We start from the raw sequence: 24,020 nt of genomic DNA, 5'->3' as shown, positions 1-24,020 counted from the left end.
TCTGATATATTACGAGATTCTACCATTGTATTTTGATTGTGACCTTCTGATGTGTGTTATGAACCAATCGTCAAAGTGTCCAGGAATCTATTTAAAATGTTCCCATGCACGTAGAGCACGTTATAATAGGATTCCTTATTTTATCTTTCTTTTATTTACTTCAATTTCACCACAAAACAATAACTTAAATAAGAGCAACTCGCATGTTTTGGCTTACTGTACTGGACTGTAATACTCAAACCTGCAGACAATGACGCCTTCTCAAAGTAGACAAATTATTTTATTTTCTTCCTCCTCATACGGTATATAAATCAGAATCCTGAGATACTGAAATTTTTACCTGGTTCAACATAAAGGAAAGCATTGCTACAGGATACAAGTATGTATACCTATAGAAGCATTGTGCAGTATGTAAAATTGACACTTAGCCCTTATGCAATGCTACTACATTTTCTTTGCAAATATAGCTATGAAGAAATTGTGCAGTAGAAAAGTGATTTAGTATTGATGGCAAAATATGCATAATTGTAAGTGTAAGACAAGAACACATCTTCATTTTTAATCCAAAGGTAAGGTACAAAATGCAACGGAATCAATTATTGCTTTTGACTGCATTATACATGTACCAAATTGAAATCTAAACATTCCAAAAATATCCAAATTAGGATGTTGTTGTTTTGAAAGTCGAAACTCTATAATTGTCAGCCTCTAAACACAAAAGTTTACCTCGATAATCAGACTTTGATTGATTGTAGTAACTGTATAAAAGGTGACTGGAAGGTCTCGACATAAGCAAGTATAAAAGCTATGGTACTGTTTTGGCAAGGGGCCCTGACTGGGAATGTACAGTACATGTAAGTAGAGTGGCACACTGCACAAAGGTAAACCTTGGATCTTATGTTTTTCCTGTTGAATGTAACAAGACAGTATTTTTTACAACTATATCATTACTAAGTATGACAAACTACTAACGTTATACCTTCATTTCAAATTACAAACACTGGTCATGTTATCTAAACTCTTACATTTGAACTGCAAAACAACATTTTCCTTTGTCATAAATGTGCATTGACCTAATAATATATAAAATCATTTTTCTTTGCTACAATCATTGGTACAAAATCGTTCATCACAGTTCATCTTAGATAAAATATCATATATGGAAATGAAACATTTTACCACTTGCATCAATAAGCATTGGTAATAAGAATTCTATCTAACTACATTAAAACTCACACATCTAGTACAAAGTACTACATGTATTCACATTGGAATGTTGTTGTGCTTTTCATAGCAGTTGCGAATATAATATACAAATCATCTTGATATTCATTGTCAATAGCATTGTAAAAAATATACAAACTTATCAAAAATCATTCTATTAAAAAAGTTGCACTTCTTGAGTAAAATTTATTTTTCCACAACTCATTGATTTGGTACATGAATATACAGTTGATAGGAAGTTAAACTTATTTCTTGCAGCAATAATTAGAGCGGTGGTCCAACATACTTCTAGTTTCCTCCCATGGCCTCCCATTGCTGAAAGTAAACATAAGAAAATATTAAACTGAAGTTTATAAAGTACTTTTTCATATTTACACATAGACTCATTATAATTTTCCTCAAACAGTCAAATAATAGTTTTCATCGATGGGGATTTACGGATATCACAAGTCATATTCTGTTTACATCTGTCGCAGAGACTGATCAGAACTTTCCAGGCAATCATCTAAAACCATCTGAAGACTGAAGCCAATATAAGCTTGGGGCATGATCACACCTTTGGCAGAAAGAAGTTGACTGTTACTCAGCCATACAAACTTTCTGTCAGACACACATATTGAAAAGCTAGATTAATGCATGAACGGGTGAGTGAGTGCATGCCATGAGTGAATGATTGAGGTTGTGAATGAATGAGTGAGTGTGTTAATGAGTAAGTGCACGAGTCAGTCAATTGGTGGTAAAGTGAGTGAGTGAGTGTGTGAGTGCGTGTGTGTGTGAGTGAGTGAGTGGGTAAGTGAGTGAGTGAGTGAGTGAGTGTGTGAGTGAGTGTGTGAGTGAGTGTGTGTGTGTGAGTGAGTGGGTGAGTGAGTGTGTGAGTGAATAGAGTACCTTCGCTCTTTCCATCACAGCCTTCTTGCCAGCCTTTGGAGAAGACGGTCGTCCGCTGGCTTTCGCAGCAGAATTGACCGGCTCACCAGTACTAATTTTCTTTCCTACACTGGGTCTGGAAGATGTTGTTTGCTTTTTAGCGTCAGTCTTGCCAATGGACACTGTTGCTGAGCTCTTGTATGTTGTTGCTGGACTGTTGGTTGTTTTGCCCAACTTTGGAGAGTCCTGGAATGATTTTTCAGGCAAATCAAGACATTAGTAAGAGCAAAATAGAATATGACCAATATATATTTATACAAAGTAATCACAACAGAGTAATGTCATCTAATGACTGTTTAACATTTGTGGTATGATAAATTATCAGCACAGCACTGATGCTGTTTATCCTTTAATCAAGTAAATAGGACTTTGTAAACAAAATTAAAAGGCAATATCATGTTGTATTCCATATCATCAGCTATATCAAGACTACACAGACCACTAATATACTATTGGAATCATTATGGGACATGCATGAAGGTACATGCACATCTACATATTGTGTATCTACAGAGAGAAAAAAAACAAAAACAACAGATGACCAAAACGTCTTACACTTCTAGCAACTATGTGTACATACCTTCCTCCCAAATACAGGAGAAGGGTTGGAGTCCTTGAGAGCTTTACTAAGCTTGGCTTCTGTCTCCTTTAATTCCTTCTCCAGGTCCACTAGAGTCTCACTAACACCTTTGATTTCATCTTCAAGTTTCTGCAATCAAGAATTCAGCAACCATCAACGCGTAAAAGGTACTCAATGTAAAATTAAGACGATGTTCCAAGTCACTTTTCTGGTCGTTTACTTACACAGTAAGTTGACAGAACCCTACAGCATTGCATAACAATGTCCAGGAAATGTGACATCAAATAAGTACCCAATTCAGCCCTTTGGTTGCGATGCATTGTCTTATCAATAAACATTTCCATATTATCATCATTATTATCCTCATAATTATTGTATTGCGTCATACAAACGTTTAGAAAAGAGTCAGTCACATCTATGTGATGTTTAAATGTACCTGATCTGTGATGAACTTGTCTTTGAGAGCCTGTTTCTTGGCTCGCAGCTCGACACGTTTGTTGCGCTGTTTGTCCTTCTCCTCCTGCAGCTCTGCCTTCCTGTTCTCCAGCCTCGTCACCTCCGCCTGCGCCCTCTCCTTCCCGTACCTGGGACCTGGGGAAACCACTTCATTTTAGCATCATTGTAAAAGATATCAGACTGAGCAAAAGCTATAACACATTTTTTTCAACTGATAATCTTTTAATTTGAAACCCTGACATTCTAAGAGAAAATTCTCTATCCTTGTTTTTATCAATTCATGAAATTTTTCAATCTTATTACTTACTTTTGTTTTTCTACATCCCTATTAGGCATAAAGATTAATCAAACTAGAAAGGCAACATTTGCGAGCAAATACAGCATGTTTAGCCATACTCCTCGCCATGCAAAAAATGGACTCTCCCAAAATAACAATGGACCATTCTAAAATACTTGCACTAAAAAAATGAATCACCCCAGTCCAAAACTGAGTCTTCCAGTAGCACCTCAACACAATATGGACCAATCCACAACCATATCCACTAATTGATTAACACTTCTGCTAAAGAATGGACTTTTTCATAATCATTCCAGCTCAAAATTGAAAGAAATAATTAAAGAATCCTCCCCTTGCAAGAATGGGATATTCCGTGCCATTTCCATGTAAACCAGTCGAAAAATATCCGCTGAAAATTACACTCTTGCGCATAATCAACCCAGTTCAAAATTGAATTAAAAAAGATCAGCCCCAGGGAAGAATGAAGTTTTCCATAGTATACATATGAAGATTTGACAGGAGACGAAGGAAATGACCAAAAACAACATATTTGGGTCAATTCAAAGTCACCGAGAGGGTTTTAATATAATATTTGTAATATGTTTGAACTATTTTGATTAAAAGAATGTCTAAGTCACAACAGTTCTAAAGTGTTCAAACAATTAGAATTGAAACTTATAACATGTTTGAACTCATTTCACATACGTTGGAAACATTTCGAACGTAACTACACAAAAATCTCTTTATTTAGAACAGTTTCAAACCATCTATCCAAATGTTTCAATGTTCGAACAATTTGTAACAAAAGATTTTCACAATTGCCCTCATAAACGAAGGTGCTAAGTCCTCCTGTGTGTTTCTGCCTATTTTCGGTGGCCGCGCTAGACCACCAGCGGATTTGTTTTGACGGAGCGTCACCCGCGAGCGACGATGTACACTGTTCGGCACCGCTAATATCCGGCATTTTCCCGCTCCAAAACACTCCACAAGACCCACGTTTTTAGTGTTTTGCCTCTTGTGCAACACGATTCGATTTGCATTACTAACGGGACGAAAATGATAGAAAAAATTCACCCCGTCCCGGCGTCCGTCCCAAAAACATGAAAATATATTTTCTTACAGATTCAATCACAAAAATCAACAGCATGGGATTCCAAATTTTCGCAACGGCCGACCATTTATCATGGTTGAACTTCCTTCCAAGGCGTGCGATAGATAAACATTCCCGGCACATAATAGTCACTAGTACCAGACTAACGCAAGCTCATGATGATAATAGGGAGAAAGTTTGTCAGTGAAGTTTGGCCACCAGAGGGTACATTCATTTAACGTTACAAGCTAGCGCAAAGGGGCGAATCATTGACCTTACCGGGGACTGACTCTACTGGCCTAATCATTCCTTTTTTGCCGAATTCTACGATCCATACGCCCGTACGTAGGACATGTAGGAAGGCACCGCCTACCACCCGCCTTTGATCATGTATGAAGTCGGCGGCAGAGAGAGATCATCAATCAATTTTGACAGGAGTGTCGCGCCAGTCTGAGGAGAAACGATCTCCCGTGTTGTGTTGAAGAATTTGGAGTTTGAAAATATCTGGAATAACTAATGCTAGAATAAACATTCACAAAATCATTGATTTAACTTGTTTTCTGTTATAAAATTTCCTAAACTGCAATTTAACCACTGAGTTTAAGGGAACATGGTGTTTTCCCGATAATCACGTTAAATGTTTATGTCCGGTCTTTCCTCCTCGTAAGCAAACTTCAAGCTTGGCCAGGTGCAAGGCACTCGGGGTCAATGACCTGTAGGTCATATGTAGTATTGAAAGTGACAGAAGTGGCAAATATTGTCAAGAAAGCCCAAAATAAATCGTTTTGAATATATGTATGCCAAAAATGGGAATGTAGTCCTTTAAATATTTGTTCAAGCCACATATACAGCAAATTTCAGGTCATTCGGTTGAAATACAAGGGCGCAGGAGGCCAAGATATGCTAAAAATAGCCTAAAAACCTCAATAAAATCACTTTCAAGGTCAATATCAAAAAAAGGAAAAGAACGTACATTGGTTTTTGCCTACATTACCTCTGTACCAAATTTCAGGTCATTTGGTCAAAAAATGACAGAGATGAATCGATTTGAAGATTTGACAGGAGAAGAAACATGAGAGAAAACAATATGTTGAGCCATACTTATGGCTAAACATAATTAATCTTTAAAAAATCACACTAATGCTTTCTATAAAACTATAATATTAGTTTCACACATATTCACACACTACATTCTAGTGGATTGCCACTCAATTAAGATTTTAAAAAAATAAAAAGCTATGACTACAAGTTTCATTGTCAGTGATTGTTTTCAAACTTGATGACACTGGTATCATCTGGCTTTAACAAAATATTACAGAACAAAAAAGTTCAATCATACCAGCTGTTACGGTTGCAGATGGCTTCTTCTCCGCTTCCTTCTCTGCTGTTGACTTTGCTGTGGTCGACACCTTTTTCTCAACACTCTTTTCAGTTGTCTTAACTTCTTCCTTCTTTTCAGTGTCTTCCTTGGCCTTTTTGGCACCATCTTTTTCCTCTGTTTTGTCTTCCACTTTTTCTTCACTTGACTTGTTCTTCTTCCTTTTAAACCTGTCCATGAAACCACCTTTCTTCTCTTTCTCTTCCTTCTCAGTTTTGTCTGAAGTTTTTTCCTTCTTTGGCTTGCCAAGAGTTAGCTTCCATTCCTTCTTGGGTTTTCCGTCTTCAGATTCTACACTGTCTCGTTTTTTTCCATCGTCAATTTTCTCCCTTTCCAGAGTCGCAGCCTTTTCATTTTTCCTAGGCTGCTTTGGTGATGGTTTTGGAGATTTATCTGCAATTTTTGCAGGTTGATCGTTAGAGTCTGGATATGACAAATCCATGTATGCTTCTCCAGAACTTATGATGCTGTCCTGAAAAACAAATAGCCAAAGCATCAGTATACATGTATTTAGGCACAGTACATGTACCTGAATGTACTGGACTTGGGATGGTTAATTTTAGTTCATGAAGATGATTCATTTTACAGTGTAGCTCCTTATAAAAAAGAAATATAGATTTAACAAGACATATAGGTGTCTTGGGGAACATAGTAATACTTGCATTATATTATGTAACCTAGACAAAAATCAAAAGTCTATTTCCTAAGCACCAAGTCAAATTTTTTGTGTCCCATAGCAGTTGTTTTGGGAACAGTTGTATGATTGTTCTGACACCCCTACATGTGTATCTTCCAAGCCTGGGCTATGTTCCAACACCCCTACTTAATGCATCTACTGCAGGCACTAAAAGTAAGTGTTTTCCTTTGTATGCAATCAGAAATCATTACAAAAGCCTTAAGTTGACTCAACTTGGTTGGTTGAAAGTTAAATTTAATCCTTCCTGCACTTTAGGTGTTTATGGCAGTGCCCGTCTCCACATACCTGAACCACACAGTTGTTAACTTAACTCAATCACACAGCAATAAAATAGTTAAACCGTACAGCATGTCTCACCTGAGAGACTTTTTTCAGCATTGGTGGTCTGTCTGGTTTGGAGTCTGGTTCTATGTCCACATACACACAGCTGAGAGAGCTGAGCTCGTCAGGGTTGGTGGACCCTGTCTCCTCCACCAGAAGTCTCAGCCACATGCCAAGGTCTTCAGACGTCTCTGCCTGGGGAGACATAGTTGGATGTGACATCAAGTCTATGTAATATGTTCCTGGTAAAAAAACTTAAGGTAAATTAAGGCCTTTTTGAGGCCATAGAGCAGAGGTTTGTTAATTCACATGTACAGTTACTGCACATGTGTATTGGAAGGCACCAACCTAAAACCAAAAAGTTACTGTGTATTGGAAGGCACCAACCTAAAACCAAAAATTTATCTTTGAGTTATGTTACAACATCACAACATCGCAATATAACCATCATTGTCATACAACTAACTTGGTTCTACTGCAAAAAGTAGAAGTATGATGTCTGTTCATGGCTTTTAAATGTTGTGGTGTAGCTTAGAATTGCTACCATATATAAATGTAGACATCTCTTTCTGGTATAGCCATCAAATTCATATAATAAAACTACTACAACCTTCCTTGGGATCATAAACATATTGCAACAAAAATGATGTATCAATTATAAAAAGACCTTGAATTCATAGACGTATGGCATAAGCAATTGATCAAAAGTAATCGTGCCAGGAAGCTCTTAGTCTGTCTTGTACATTACCTCCAATATTATCTCCACATCATGTTTGTTGAGCTGGATAGCCATGTCTTTCTTGCTCTTCTTTGTCTCGTCTGTGTACGGCTTCAAGCTGCAGCCTTTCAGAGGGAACGTCAACTCAGCAATGTCCTCCTTGGCATTTTTGTGGACCTCCAGATAGTGGTTCTTGATCATGCACCACCGCCGAGTCCACTTGGTGTCTCCCAGTAGTGTAGTGGAGATGTTGAGGTACCCTGGGAGGCGAAGTCAATAAAGTGCAATCATCAATTTCTGTATGCCATGTAGCAGTCATTTTGGGGACAGTTGTATGATTGTTCTGACGCCCCTACATGTGTATGTTCCAAAGCCTGGGCTATGTTCCAACACCCCTACGTAAATCATAACCAAACAGTTCACTCTGTAAATCATTTTATTGACAACTTCCAGAGCTGGAAACACCACCTACATACATGTATGCAGGAAAAATTGATGCTGTATATGTACACTCTATGATGGGAATACCTACCCTGTTCAGGGTATGCACAAGTGTTTGTGTAAGTGTTGTGAATTTTTTGTTTATTGATAGTTTAACCACCTGTGAAAATTGTTTGATAAAGAATTGAAACTATCAACTTCTGATCCTATGATGAAGGCATCATACGAGGGAATTGTTATCGTGAGAACACACGAGAACTGTGGGAGAGGAGAATCCTGGTTCAGAGCTTGACACTTCAGAGTTTGATCATACAAACTGTAGGTTTCTACAATCGCCTTTTCCAGCATAGCAGTGCAGGTATGATTTGTCTGGTGCAGTTTATCATGCTGTAACATGCACCAGTGCAGGAACTCAAAAACACTATTTCAAGCCTTGACTTCACATGTCAACAATCACAGATTCATTCAACACCATTTTATCCAGTGCAGCCCTCATATTACACCACCAATGTGCACATCTAGAAATGCATCACCTGCAATAATGCAGCCTTGGAAATCTGCTACTTCTGACACACCTGAAGTGAGACAGATCATTTAGAACAAATCATTGGTATCTATTTATTCTAAGTTAAATTCATAATTCTGCCAGGTCAGATACACCGGTCCCAATGCGCTGACCCCCGTGTAATGCACTCCTGTAGGTCTAAACTGTGCACACACTGAGTCTGTTTTTCAAAGTGGCAGATATATGTAACCTGGTGATTAAATAGGGGCTACCAATCCTAGAGAACTTATACACTTAATAATACTTCTTTGAAATGAATCAAGCTCAGGCACACTCACATTGGGGACCTTGACTGCGCAGTTTAAACTGGGAACGGGCTGAATCCACATCCACAACTGTCCCAAATATGCTCTCCCTTTGCTGTCATAAACCATTGTATGATGACTGTAACAGGGTAATCTTAGATGCACACAGACACAGAAACTCACCAGTGATAACAATGTCAGAATCACTCAGCTGTGCAGACAGTTTCTTCCCCTTGGATTTCCCAAAGGTGTTGACAATGAAGTCTCCAGCCTTGATTTTCTTCTTCTTCTTCTTGTCTGTAGTATCACAAAATAGTTCAGTCAGTTAGGAAGAGTACATGAAAAAATATATATAAACACATACATACATACATACATACACACATACACACATATATACATATACATACATACATACATACATACACACACACAAATATGTACTACATTAGTATCATGATAATGTACATAATTCATGTACCACATTATGTCAAGTCAAGTCAAGTCCAGTCAAAGCCTTTATTATTATGTGAAATACTTAGCTTGTTTGGCCACATGGCCGCTTTTCAACAAGGTTGAAGTGACGTGGAGGGGCAGGAGTCATGGATAAAGAGTACAAAATAAACTTGCAATAAATGTATCTGTATCTGTATTCTATATAGTCAATATAACCGCCCTTTGGTGTAACAGCCCAGCTTCGCAGGCGCGCAGCGCAGCAGCAGTTGGCTACATTACACGGAACGACTTGTCACACCTAACCTTTGAGCATCTAACTGCAAGTGTTATTTAAAGCTATCTAGTGAGGACAGCCATACTATACTTGGTGGCAGCAAGTTCAACTCTACGACAGTTCTAGGGAAAAACGAGTTTTTTAACACAGTGACAGTAACACAATAATTATGACAGAATACATGTATGTAGGTAGGATACAACAAAGCCATAAAAAGAGTAATGTCAAGCTGACTTCATCACAATCCATGTAGATTAAAGCATTCAATAATAAGTGATGGTATGTTGTCGCCAATTTCTGTCTGTCATACCTTTGCCAAGACTTTTCCTTTTGTCCTCGTGCCTCTCCAAAGTTCCTCCCTTGCCCGAGTCATTACCATCCTGCACATCCTGGTGAAGAAAGAAGTAAACAGAAATTAAGACATATTTTATACTCTTATCTAACCATTAAGTAATTATAACCATTAACTAGCTAAGACTTACAAACAAAATTCAGAAGGAAACAAAACAATTCGAGTAAGTTAACCTATAACATCAACCCTAATGCATATAAAAGCCCACTGTCAGATATATCAAGACATTCTTTTTTCAATGTGGTGCTCTTAAAGTATACCTGCTGGGATTATGTGAGTCAATGGTACCTTGCTTTAAGTTTCAATACAATTATCAAAATTCAACAATGCCATATTACAGTATAAACTGACAGTTAAATCATTATGCAAGGTTTAACACATTAAACTGCACAATCTGCTACTTATGTGGCAGATGCTGTCATTTGCTGATTCACACCTTTTTAGACATTGTACAATCAAGTAAGATAGACATGACTAGAAGGGCTTATCCACAGACAGTGCTGACCTATGCACAGACCCATTACCCACCTCATTCTCCCTGCTGGAGTTGGATCCCCTGCTGATGTCGCTGACATTGCTGGGGGTCCTCCCCACCTTGGCACCTCCCGGGGCCAGCATCCCTCCTGAACCTGACAGGGTCTCCTCTTCCAACAGCTGAACACAAGAACAGAGGTCAGGAAAAATATGTTTTATTAGTCAGGTAGTCTATCTTTCCAAAATATATGAATGAAAAGGAGGTAATAGTAAATTATTGTATTAACCACTGCTTACTACAATCATTTTAATATTTTCACAACTGAAATTTGAACTAATGCCAATGTTTGAACAGCCTGTCTGCTGTTTTCCTCAGTGTGTAATGAAATACGATAAATGAGCTACACTTTTTACAAAACTATTTATGAAACCACTAACTTACAATGTTAAAATCCAATCAACTGTATTATTCTGTTTCTTAATTTCTATGCTTAAGGTTCACAAAGTCATTCGAAATCACATACATGAAATTTGTCATTTCTATACAATAAGTATATTTATTAATCTATATCATAATTGCATCTTCACATCAGCTTGAAACTTCAATCAAGACAGAAGTACCTTTATCCACTTGTCTGCCTCTGCTTTGTTCCCTACAGAGAGAACATGGGTGTCCCCTCCTCCAACTAACTTCACGACATGTTGTTTCTTGCCCTCCTTCTCTGAATACACCACAGAACTGCCAGGCAGGTACATGTCTACGTATGGCTTGTCGTCGGTTGCACGTTTGTACGCCTGGTGCATGGAGAAAATAAACAGATATTGAGGCTAAACTGACAGAAAACTTAGGAGTACTTGACTTTGTGTCATGATATTGCAGACCAGTGCTGTCTCAAGATTTGAACTATTTTCCGTCCCAATGAGAAAAGTTCAAATCTAGATTCACAGGGATATCGAACTGAGATTTGAGGACAACTCTTAAAAAGAAAAAGGGGAGTAGTGTAACAGTGGGGTTCAAGCGCCATTAACTGACCAGTCTAAATGGTCCAGACCTTTTATATTAGCCTAGCGGTTAGTGCGTGCGGTTTGTGCACCGGTGGGCCCGGGTTCGATTACCGGGAGCCGGGGAGACTGTGCTATACTTGCCTCTTGTGTTTCAGTACTAAGAAAATGCTCAAGTTGTTATAACACCATAAAACTTAACTCACCAGGAATCTCGAGTCCTTCACAGCGCAGAACCTCTTCACCCATCCACCGATCTTCCTCTTGTTCTGCAGCACTCCGCTGATCTGGGCCTCCGGTAACTCAAACACCTCAGGCTTGCTCTCCTTCTTCTTAACCTTTCCTTTCTTCTTGGTGCTGCAACAGTGTAAGTAATGATTCATACAAGGGCAGTAGGCTTTGGAATTTTTGTGGAGGAAAGAGACTACTAAACCAGCTGTGTTGTACCATGTGCGCCAACTCCAGAAATGCTCCCGCCATCCTTCGCACGAGTTAGTATTTCCCTTCATCCTTTGTGCTGAGTTTACAAAACTAACAGATTCATGAAACTGGCAAGCCAAAAAATCCCCCCCCCACAAAAAAGAAATAGACAAAAGTAGACAGAACACAATGTAGCTGTATAGGCAGAATAATGTCCCATGTCTTTTCCCCAACTTTTGATACTTGTGTACTTGTGGCAGGATTTGTAATCAGCCATTTAAAAGAATACTATTGCCTGGATTACTAATTTTAGATGTTGAAGAATCTTTCCAAAGAACTCCCAGGTCAATTCGTAATTTTAGCTCATTCTTTAATAAACGTAGTACTTAATAAAATCATTAAAGCTCATTCTTTAATAAACGTAGTACTTAATAAAATCATTAAAAAATTCAATCATTCACATTTCAGCTATTCTAGATCTGTTGTATATTCAAATCTACAAACAAGTTTAATGCTAGACAAAGACTTACATGTAGAAAAAGACAGTAATTATATAATATATGTATAACTCACTCTTCCTCATCGTCGTCATAATCTTCATACGACCCACTCTCATCACCCGAGTCTCCACCTGAAACAAAAAAAGTTTCAAACTGATGACCAGCCCCTGAAGGTTAAACTTTGCACTCACTCAGACTTCTGCCTTATCAATACAAATTTTGTGTATTGATGCATTTAAAACAGAAAGTAGAGGAATTAATCTGAAAAACATTCTAATTGTTTGTAGAAATCATTATCGTCATCATCATCATCATCAGCAGTGTTAGTGGTCTTACACATCGCTGTAAATATGAGCTGCAGAGTCGTTAGTTAAGCTCTAGCAAGTACAAATCTGGAATGTACAATGCGTATATTTTGCTCAAGCAAGAAGAAAATGGCAGGCTCAAAATAGTGCTGGTCCTGAAATGATGGTACAAGCTGTCAGTTGCAACAAGAGAGTTTGTATATAGAAGAACAGAAATAAAGCTTTAAAATTGTAGGCAACTCTCTGCTAAGATTTCTACACTCAATGCTGAACAGAAAGCCGCATGTGGCAGTTCTTCAACCAAGGAATGGAGTCATCTTGTAAAATCCAGATTTATACATTTTTATGCTGTGCATAAAACAACATGTTCATTTTTGATTTGTTGAAAGTCTACATTGTAGTTGGATTGCTGTCAACATATTCATAAAGCTATAACTTTAGGAATATGTTGACAGCAATCCAACTACAATGTAGACTTTAAAACAGCACAGCGTTTTGCACTAGATGCATGATGGCAGTTGTGCATTGGAAAGATGCCAAAGCAGTATGAAGCACTGCAAAAGGCCAATGCCCAATCTACCTGGAGGTGACACAATAGAATTTCTCCCCATTGCTGATTGGTCAACATCAGGGATGTCATAGGTGTCGTCGCTTACTGCTTCAGGTGCCTGTTCTGTCTCTACAAAGAAAAGATTATATATTTCCCAATTGAAAGTCTGTATGGTTTCAGGAAAGCTATTATCATTGGATTGTACAGTATGTTAGCTGCAAAGTAACAAAAAGTCAAAGAAGGTTTTCAGAAACAGAATGTGAAAGTTGAGATTGTGGAACTGTGAAAACTCACGGGGAGTTATCGGTACTTCTTCATACATCTCATCATCATCATCACCAGTTGGCAAGGTGATCTCTGAACTTGTTGCTGTTACAAGGTATGATGGGAAAGTACAATAGAAAGACAGAAGGGAAGATGAGAATCACTTAAAAGTTTTACTGTGACACACCAAAAATTAGTCCTCCAAACAGGGAAAAAGTAGAAGAATTAAAACTGACATGTTAGACATTACTCTGATTTTTAGGCACCCTCGTTGAACCAGGGCCACTCCGCTCCACGTTACATCGCTCGTGTATTGAGCGATGTAACGTGGAGCGGAGTGGCCCTGGTTCAACGAGGGTGATTTTTAGGAAGATCAGCTCCATAAACCACCATATTGCTTGCTTGTTTCTGAGGTTCAAAATACATTGTAAATAAAGGCACATAATCAGCAAAGATTTAAAAGATATTGGCACTGACATTAAGTCAAGATAGATATTTTGGAAATAACAGTTTACTTTAAGTTTGCCACTTTTATCCAAGGGAAAAGTCCATAATGCCCACCTTCAGTAGCCTGATGACCGACAGGTTCCTCATACATGTCCTCATAATCCTCCTGCTCTATCTGAGGGGTGGGGAGGGGGGCGGCTGGCCGCGGGGGGAGAGCCACAGTGGGAGCAGGGGTGGGGGGGAACCGTGGGGGCAGGGGAGGACCGTCCTGGGCTGGGGCAGCCACTGGACACTCGTATTCCTCCTCATCTGAAGGGATACAGAAAACGATTATGTGACATAACAAATACAAATAATACACTAGACTGGCCGTCATTTGCTTTAAGAGCAAATTCAGGATGTTTCGCCCATACTCCTCATGCAAGAAGTGGGCTGTCCCAAAATAACTCCTGGGCAAATCCAAGTTTCTGCATAATTTATGCAAATGAGGTCCTCCTGAGCATAAGTTATGTCCAGGTGCTTTCACCTTTCCTACATGTACCTACATGTTCAAGATGACATCCGCAGCTTTTACAGTAAGGGGAATACAACATCATGCATAAATTATGCAGGTGAGGTCCTCATTAGCATATGTCAAGGCCAGGTGTGTGCACCTTTCCTAAAGGTACCTACATCTCAAATATGACATCTGCAGCTTGTACGGTAAGGGAAATACAAGTTTCTGCATAAATTATGCAAATGAGGTCCTCATTAGCATAATTTTTGGCCAGGTGCATTCACCTTTCCTAATGGTACCTACATCTTAAAGATGACATCTGCAGCTGTCATGGTAAGGGAAAAACAAGTTTATGCATGAATTATGCAAATGAGGTCCTCATTAGCATAATTCATGGCCAGGTGTGATCACCTTTGCTAACGGTACCTACATCTCAAAGATGACATCCGCAGCTTTTACGGTAAGGGACATACAACATCATGCATCGATTATGCAAATTAGGTCCTCAATTAGCATAATTTATGGCCTGGTGTGTTCGCCTTTCCTAAAGGTACCTACATCTCAAAGATGACATCCGCAGCATTTACGGTAAGGGACATACAACTTTATGCATACATTATGCGAATTAGGTCCTCATTAGCATAAGTAATTGTCAGGTGTAGTCACCTTTCCTATAGGTACCTACATCTCAAATATAACATCCGTACCATGTAACATAAGGTACATATAACTTTCTGTAATACCATTAGTAGAGGTACCCCCTGACATCTGCTTGGTTTTAAGTCCCAGACAGGGGAAGTGTAGGAGGGCTTATGTTACAGTATGACCTAGTTCTTGCTGGCCCCGACAGAAAATAACCAAAAATTGCATAAAAAAATTGCAAAATAAATCATTTTGAAGTAGTGTATGCCAAAAAAAATAATGGGGTCCTTTGGGTAAATATCCAATGCACAACTAAACCAAATTTCAGGTCCTTAGGTTTCAACACCACGGCACTGGAGGCCATCATGTGCGACTTTTGTCTGAAAATGACCAAAAAACCTCCATAAAATCATTTTAAAAACTTATATCAAAAAAAATTAAAAAGGGTCTAGGGGTATACACGTACTCTACCTCCATACCAAATTTCAGCTAATTTGGTCGACGGACGACCGAGAAGAAGCGATTTGAAGATTTGACAGGAGAAGAAGGAGAAGAAGGAGAAGAAACCTGACAAAAACAATATGTTTCGTTGGCGAAACATAAATATATAATTACAGGATTTAACCACAGTGCTTAACTTGATAACTACTTAAAACAGAATTGGCAAATTACTTTCTACCCTGAGCTAGTTGCTTGGTATACTATGTAACTACATTGGGTTGTAAATTGCTATACTATAGGACATGAATGTTGTCTCCAAGTCATGGTACACTGAAAATAACTTAGGTTACCTTAACAGTTTTTTATGTAAATAGGATTTTAAGATATCTTTTGGGGGTATTATTTGCCTTTTTACGTTAATAACGAAAAATTGTTTCAATAAGTCTCTCAAAATAAAAAGTAAAATTGCAAGTGGTGGCGAGACTTCTTTCTCTGAGGCAGAAGATATATCAAGATAAGTGATTATTAAGGGTACATTCAGGGAGCATCACTTGCTTGAAAAATCTAGGAATTGGATTAACTTTGCAATTTTCCTTTTTCTTCCATAAAAAACAACATCATAGTACATATATTATGTACATGTGCCTGCATGGAGTATTGATCAATTCCTGCACGCAACGCACATTGTGACTTGATTACTGTGGATGCATTTAGGTTCGCATGGTTTTGATTTTGCGGTAGGGAGAAAATGGAGTGTTTGCAGTAGTTTTGAGTTTGCGTTTAAAACAATAGTAGAGCTACAGTCATAGGCGGGCAAAAAGTTTCGCGGTGGTTTAAAGTTGGCGCCAAAGAGTTCACCGCGAAAACCGCGAACATAAAACCACTGCGAACATTTCTGCATTTACAGTAGATTGAACACGGAAATTACTGCTAAAGTTGATATTTATGTGACAGTAATTTCCGTGTTCAAATTAATCAAGTGAAACTGTGATGTACTGTAATTCTTGTTTCTTTCACTGTAACTTTACATTGTATGTTCACTGTTTTCACGGTCACCTCTGTACCGTGAACTTATCATCACCATGAAAAAACCTGTTGTTATCATTTCTGAACCTTCACAAATCCGTTCTGTAAATCACTTGCCACCACCGTGAAGTTAAAGTTCAGTAAAAATGTCAATTTTCCTTACACCGTGAAGTGTTGCTACCGTGAAGATAAAGTGAATCACAGTACATTTTGGAGCAACTGGTTTCTTCAGTTCAACAAAAAAGACAAAGAAAAAAGGAGATTCCGATCACAGTCCACTGGTTCAGAACAGTACAGCATAACTCACATCCTGTACAACCTTTCTACTGAGATAAAAATGATGGAAACCATTTGCAGAATACAGTAATTCATATATCAACATTCAAAAGTAAGCCTGGTAATAACAGCACACTTATACATAGGAAAATGCAGTGAAAAAATATGCATATTCAGCCAGTCCTTAATTGATATGAGGCATGACGTAAAAGCTCTTTCCTGCCCACTTGTAAGTGAAAAATTACTTGCAAACTAATTTCCTCAATATCCAATGATGTTTCAAAACAGACCTGCAGATGGTAAACTTTCTCAGACTCATTTGTAGCAACAAATTGAACTTTGCCAATAACATGATTTTTGAAATTAAAAAAATCGTAAGCGTAGGTGGATGTGTGAGATGTATATTCAGGCTACTCTTAGTGAAGCACACGTTAGTTACCAAGATGCCACGAAGCAAGGCACTGGTCTTGCTGCTGCTGGCCTTCATTCATCTACATTTTGTGCTTGCAGAATTTTTTTCATGCCCAGATAGCTGTCATCCAAATAAGGAAGTACGTGAGAAGCATAACCACAGGTCACAAAAGTATGTTTGTCACTGTCCGATTGTGCCTGGGGAGCATTCCCCCTGCAGCTGGGTTGGACATGGAGGAAATACGTACAGCTTCAAAGTATGCCTTGATGCCATACCGACTGGCTTCCACAAAGAAACTTGTTCAATCTACATCCAGCATCTCACCCCTTCTACGCTCCTGGAGTTGTCTTTTCCAAACTCCTCAAACCTTCAACGTCTGTGGATCAAAGAGTCAAACGTTTCCACAATCCAGCCCGGGGCTTTCCAAGGTCTGTCGTCCCTGATAAATCTTCATCTGGGTGACAACCGAATCTCCAGTCTAGGTAAATTGACAACACTCTATTATTTAGGCTTCTTGTTTTTTCCACCATACTTTTTTTTCATGCTTCACTCCATGCTTGTATCAGTTTTGGGGTGTCTAATAACAGGACTTGAAACAGTGGGTACATGACCTTTGTGTACCCAAAATTGGAGCTGTGCACCTAATTTTTGACTGTGTGTGGGTGCACTGGTGCACCTAGATATTTTTGTATGCTATAGGGTAAAGGTACTATAATTGTACACTTGTAGATAGGATATTCTTGAAATCTAAGTATTCGAAAAAGCAATATAACCTTTTGTTGTACTTTATTCGAATTGTATTACTTGTTTGTAAAATTTTGAAGTACGCTATAGAATTACAGATTTAACTTCTTAAGAGTAGCTGTCTGTAAAAACCAACTTGAAGCAGAATGAGCAAAAAGTGGCCAGTCATTAGCATAATTTATGCACTCATTGCATAACAGTATGTTGACCCCTGACCTCTTGCGAGGTAGGCCCCGAAGTAACATGGGCGAAAAATCCCCATATACATGTAGACCCCAAATTCACGGCTCCCGTTATGCATGTCCCAATTAAACGACGCTTGCTTTTTGTCTCAGTAGATGTTCCTCTCTCCAGCATTGTAAAACCATCCATCAACATTGCCGATGATGGGAGAAAAAGCCATTTAAAAATGACTAAAATTTAGCGAGATGAAATTCTGCTTTCATTGGTTCTGATAACCCTCTAGTACACCCTCTTAATTTCAATGCTTGATATTGAACGTTTGGTCTATAGAACTCTGGAAACCATGCTACAAAATATAAAACTCATGTCCATATCTTCATTATAATAATCAGGGCAGCCATCGCAATTTCAGTAATTTTTAACCATAAATTGTTTGATTTTTAAGGGTCTCTGAGGGGGGTCCAAGAACGAAGTATCATTCAGACCTTGTATATTCGCTTTCTCTTTTTTTTTCAAAAAGAAAAAAAAAAATGTTAGCTACACCAACTATCAATTTAGAAATATCAAGGAGGTTAAATATACCTTGGAAATACATGTATAATTATACAAAACTCTTTTTATTATTCATTCCAACGCCATGGCAACCAGCAGTCAACTACTGTTACAAAATACTTTTGTAAGTGCCAGGCAGGTTTCTTGCAGCATAAAAAGTTAAAGGAAAGTTTCTTTTATCTCAATCACCAAGTTGCACATGTTTATTTCACCTACAATTCTGTAGTTGCAATTCTGCTACAATGAAAACAATGGCTTAGTCTTTGGGTCACTCTCGCCCGCCCCATTGAGAACCCAAACTTTTTTTTAACATGATATCCATAAAGGTCTAAGCTAGAGCTGTGCCAGAAATCAACAAATTTCAAGTGCCCTTTAAGGAGATATTGCTTGCTAAAATATTAAAAAAATGACTTTTTGTCAATTTTAAAATTTTACAAAAACAGGTCATCTTTAAACGTTTGTTGCACCTCACTGCCAAAACTTTACATCATTTTTCTTGTTAAGATATTGATAATAACATAATGCTACAGGCAACAAAATTTCTGTTCATTTGCAGGAGTTACTACTGTACTACTGGCCAAAGATGGTCCATTTTGAGCGAGAGGCGAAAATCTGCCGTTTTGAAAAATGGCCGTTGCCATGGCAACTGGTTAACACCCACCCACCCAAAACTTTCCCGTATTGTAGGTTTGGGCCAATGCCCTATCACCACACAAAATTGAACAAAGTTTCTTTTTTGACTTTGGCCACCTTATGTTTGGTTTTTACAGACAGATCAGCCTCTTAAGAGATTATGTTTTGCTGACATTCAACTTTATTTTATGTTGCGCACCCAAAATTCTTTATCTGCACCTAATTTTTTCGGTTGGGTGTACCAGTGTACTTTATTTCTAAAAATGAATCTTTTTAGCCCTGCTTGTCAGTAATAAAATAATTAGTCAGTGTAGCCTAATACTTTTCTATTTGTATGTTCTTGTAACTTTAAGCAAAACTTTCAATCTCACAACTCCTTGTTCTAACATTGCCGCTGCTGCTGGTTATGTTGGTACCATGTATTTGCTGTCATCTTTAGGCCACACCAATTTTATTTGTTGATTCTCAGAATTTTTCAGAAAAAAATTGGAGTGACAGGCCAAAAAAAAAATTTAACAAAATCATTTTTGCAAATAGTCTGGGGGTGAAGATAAGGGTTTAGGATTATTCAAGTTTCAGCTTTGTATGGCTCATTTTATGCAATGCACCCCTTTCTTTGATCCAGTACTATAATTTCAGTAACAAAATTACCTTTTGTCATGTAATATATGGATTGATATTGAGAAATAGTTTTAATAAATGAGAAAGTATAACTTATGATATTAAAACTGTGACCACACTTTTCAGGTATGTGCAGGCCTTTATAATCTATTTTGGTGGCTATTGAGTTTTACAACTGAACAAATAGTAAAATCGTGAGTAAAAATTTGTGAATAGGAATAGCGACCCTATTTTTTTGTGTGGTCAAAATGGGAAAAACAGAACTGGCTATTCCTAGAAGCAAAAATAAAAATTGGTGTGGCCTTATGAATGATAAACTTTCCTTTCCCCTCAGAGTCTGATACCTTCCTTGGGCTTGAGACGGTGGAAATCTTGAGCCTTGACAAGAATGCCATTTCTGCCATATCGCAGTACGCATTTCGTGGCCTGCCACGCCTTTTCACTCTGCGTTTGACCATGAACCATTTGAGTTCTCTGCCCGTTGATGCACTTCTACAGCCTAAAGCATTGACCATGGCAGACCTACGACACAATCGCATCACTACTATCAACAGCAATGTCACGGATCTGAAGCAAAACCAGCGTCTGTATCTCAAGATAACGAATAACATGCTGAGATGTGACGAGAACCTGACATGGTTCATCTGTAACCTACCATACCTACACCAGATTTCTGATGGCAAGACACTGCAGTGTGCATCACCTGCTGACCAGAGTGGATCTCTCCTCATGAACAGGAGCAAGGATGTCTGCCAGATGGACATGAACATTTCCACTGAGGACTACACAGAGTCGTCATCCACAAATGACATGCCACTCTCTCAGCACACAACAGAGATGGACTATATCGTTCTACTTGGGGGAGAGCAAGACACCCACAAGAATGACAACAGCACCTATATATTGGCCATGATCAGTGCTGTTGTTGCACCCCTCCTCCTTGTGTCAGCATTAGTAGGTGTACTCTTCATCTACAAGTTCTGGCATGGCACAGATTTGGCCAATCATGATGTTCCGACTGGAACAGATGATGAACCCTCCGAAACAGAAGGAAGCCAGAAAATCGAGCCGTACGCAGTGGCATACTCCGACTCCGCTGATGGGCAAGCATCTGACAGGAACTCAACAACACACAAACAACCCAACCCTGCCCTAAGCCAGACATCTGGAGACAACGACACCATACAGCCATATGCAGTGGCCTACAATGAAGATGAAGAACCAGAGATCAAGCCATATGCAGTGGCCTACAACGAAGAAGAAGGACCAGAGATCAAGCCATATGCTGTGGCCTGCAAGGAAGACCTGGGGCAAAACGACAGCTACAAGATTCCCCTGTATGGAGCAGGCTGTCCTGACCCCCCACAAGATGCGGGAGGCCATACAGAGGCAGCTGCTACACCACCGGAAAGCATCACTGACCAACACGCAACAATCGTCAGGCAACCAGTTGCCCAATCAGAAGACCAGTTACTGCCGAAAGATGATGATGAAAAAGCGGAAAACGGTGATCCCTCGACGAATGATGGCAAAGATCCTTACGGAGTGGAGGAAGAAAACAAGGTTCCAAGTGAGAGCAGGATCTACAGCAATGGATCGCAGTCCACTGGTTCTGAAGGGGACAGCACATCTCATGTCCTGTACAACCCAGCTCACGGACAGCCTGAGAGTGAGGTCATCGCATCTCATGTCCTGTACAACCCAACTCACGGACAGCCTGAGAGTAAGGACAGCACATCTCATGTCCTGTACGACCCAACTCACGGACAGCCTGAGAGTGAGGACAGCACATCTCATGTCCTGTACAACCCAACTCACGGACAGCCTGAGAGTAAGGACAGCACATCTCATGTCCTGTACAACCCAGCTGATGGACAGCCTGAGAGTAAGGACAGCACATCTCATGTCCTGTACAACCCAACTCACGGACAGCCTGAGAGTGAGGACAGCACATCTCATGTCCTGTACAACCCAACTCACGGACAGCCTGAGAGTAAGGACAGCACATCTCATGTCCTGTACAACCCAGCTGATGGACAGCCTGAGAGTAAGGACAGCACATCTCATGTCCTGTACAACCCAGCTCTTGGACTGTAGTCTGAGTGTCTGACAAGAGAAACTTCAGCTATGGAGAAGACTGTTATGGAGAAGACCCAGTGGACATTGCACCTCCCCACAAGCCATAATGGTGGCCAAAATTTCAGTTTGCCCAAAGATTTTTGAGTCTGAAGAAAGTCTGACTGTTGCAATGTTATTCAACTTTGTACAGATGAGTCAATAATCATGGAACAGTAAGGAATCACTAGTACTAACGTTAGGGCTGCAAGGCTTTTCCGCACTTGAGTAGAAAGCTTAAGAGATAGAGGATGTGTCTGGAGATTGTACAGAATCATTATCACCTTAAGTTTATTTTTATCATGGACTTTAAAACAATCTACATTAGAAGCACATTAAGTTATGATTCCTGTAACCGTTACGTCTTTGACAATCAAACTTGTAGGAGTCTACATTGTATATTTGCTTAAATGGATGTCTCTAATCTTCAGGATACACTGTATAAAAAGTGTGGTCTGAGATCCCTTGTTAGAACCTACATGAGCGCAGGGATTTAAAATCAGAAACAAATTGAAAATTTTTGGTCTATGAAAATGTTGGCAGGACTACATTTCTAGCCTTAGAGTATTTCTGAATCTTCAGTACAATTAAAATAATACATGCAGATCTATCTGCTCCTGCTAGGTGGTGTAATTAGAAAACATGCACTGGGAATAGATGGCGAACAATCAAGGTCTAAAAATAGTGCAAGTCAGAGTTTGCAGGTGTTCCCAGCCCAATTACTTACAGTGAATAAGATATGCTTGAGTTACAGAAAACAAAGAAAGAGTTTCCAGGGCTCGAAATACTTTCCTCTGCATTATACATTTGTAACCTGAACCAGGTGGATTTTACCTCATTTTCTTCCCTTTAAGTCGACCATTTAGTCCCTTCAGTCCAAAATGTTTTATGATATTGCTAAGACTAAGGGGTACAAATTTTGAATATATTCTGTAATCTGAGCATTTCTAAAGCATCACTGTACCATAAAGTTTGCAAGGCATTTTAGGGCCACTACTGCTGGCATATCATTCTGGAGTTGCAAGTTAGCTTTTCCATAGACCCTGGAGTAGCTACAACATGTATATAATCTATATACTAGTGGAGGTACCTGCATAGCTCCTATTTGACCTGTGTTAACCTGTGTATGCAGCCGGTATTTCAAGCCTGGCTTTGTTTATGACCTCTTCTTGGTTGATTGCACAAAACCGGTACATGCACATTTATGTACATTGTAAGTAGTTTGCCTAAAGCGATGGTTACAGACAAAATCCACGGACCTTATCCCACGGATTACAATTCATCCTGTGTTCTTGGAAATGTGCCTACATGTAGAAAAGTTTGTGGTATTTGTATTCATACAGGAAGTTGCTTGCGAGAAGGAATGTCCCACAACAAGAGGTGTATAGAGGTTTCTCACGGTAGGCAGGTATATTTCTCATGGATCAACTGAGCTACAGTACAACATGGATCATGAGCAAATAAACTGTACATTTCCTAATTTCCTTCATGATATACGTTTATTACTTAGTCTGTAAATAATAAAATTATATGGAAAACTTGAGTGCCAATATAATCAGTCTGCTCTCAATGAACAGGCCTGAAATATTTAAGAAAGACAACATTAAGACTTGACCTGGACAAATTGTTCTTTTCATAGACAATGTACAATGAAATTACAATAAATATTGGAAAAATGTGAGTGTGTTGTCAATAGTCATACTACATACTCGTCAATGCTCTGTGCTTAGGCTATAAACATCAGGTTCCACAATTTTAGAAAAAGATAGAAGTGAAACTCTTGAAATGGTGCTGCATTTGCACATTCAGATTTCATATATTATCTGGCACGTTCCCTGCCTATGTGAAACTAAAAGTTAGTCTTTACATCTGCATCGCTTTTCTCTTTACACATGTACAAACAAAAACTTCCTCAA

General features: G+C 38.9%; 1 protein-coding gene across 5 annotated transcripts in view; it reads right to left on the bottom strand.

Annotated features, from left to right (window-relative positions):
* Positions 1 to 258: 258 nt before the first annotated feature.
* The window catches only part of LOC136442865 (actin filament-associated protein 1-like), a 30,793-nt gene continuing 7,031 nt past the window's right edge, over positions 259 to 24,020 (bottom strand). For 2 of the 5 annotated variants that reach the window (XM_066439860.1, XM_066439865.1), the window contains 17 exons: positions 14,078 to 14,272; positions 13,547 to 13,621; positions 13,283 to 13,381; positions 12,471 to 12,528; positions 11,684 to 11,834; positions 11,097 to 11,270; positions 10,530 to 10,655; positions 9,960 to 10,038; positions 9,103 to 9,216; positions 8,643 to 8,684; positions 7,699 to 7,928; positions 6,987 to 7,145; positions 5,894 to 6,404; positions 3,168 to 3,322; positions 2,732 to 2,860; positions 2,113 to 2,337; positions 259 to 1,539 (listed from right to left, as the gene is read on the bottom strand). In XM_066439860.1, coding sequence (XP_066295957.1) covers positions 1,513 to 1,539; positions 2,113 to 2,337; positions 2,732 to 2,860; positions 3,168 to 3,322; positions 5,894 to 6,404; positions 6,987 to 7,145; positions 7,699 to 7,928; positions 8,643 to 8,684; positions 9,103 to 9,216; positions 9,960 to 10,038; positions 10,530 to 10,655; positions 11,097 to 11,270; positions 11,684 to 11,834; positions 12,471 to 12,528; positions 13,283 to 13,381; positions 13,547 to 13,621; positions 14,078 to 14,272 — 2,549 coding nt within the window. In that variant the 3' untranslated portion in view covers positions 259 to 1,512. The remainder of the gene's footprint in view (positions 1,540 to 2,112; positions 2,338 to 2,731; positions 2,861 to 3,167; positions 3,323 to 5,893; positions 6,405 to 6,986; positions 7,146 to 7,698; positions 7,929 to 8,642; positions 8,685 to 9,102; positions 9,217 to 9,959; positions 10,039 to 10,529; positions 10,656 to 11,096; positions 11,271 to 11,683; positions 11,835 to 12,470; positions 12,529 to 13,282; positions 13,382 to 13,546; positions 13,622 to 14,077; positions 14,273 to 24,020) is intronic. The other 3 variants (XM_066439861.1, XM_066439862.1, XM_066439866.1) reach the window with 3 other exon arrangements.

This window comes from Branchiostoma lanceolatum, chromosome 10, assembly GCF_035083965.1.
Source record: "Branchiostoma lanceolatum isolate klBraLanc5 chromosome 10, klBraLanc5.hap2, whole genome shotgun sequence".
NCBI classification, from domain to species: domain Eukaryota; kingdom Metazoa; phylum Chordata; class Leptocardii; order Amphioxiformes; family Branchiostomatidae; genus Branchiostoma; species Branchiostoma lanceolatum.
Note: the sequence above shows the minus strand (reverse complement) of the source record. Positions and strands in the feature narration are given on the sequence as shown.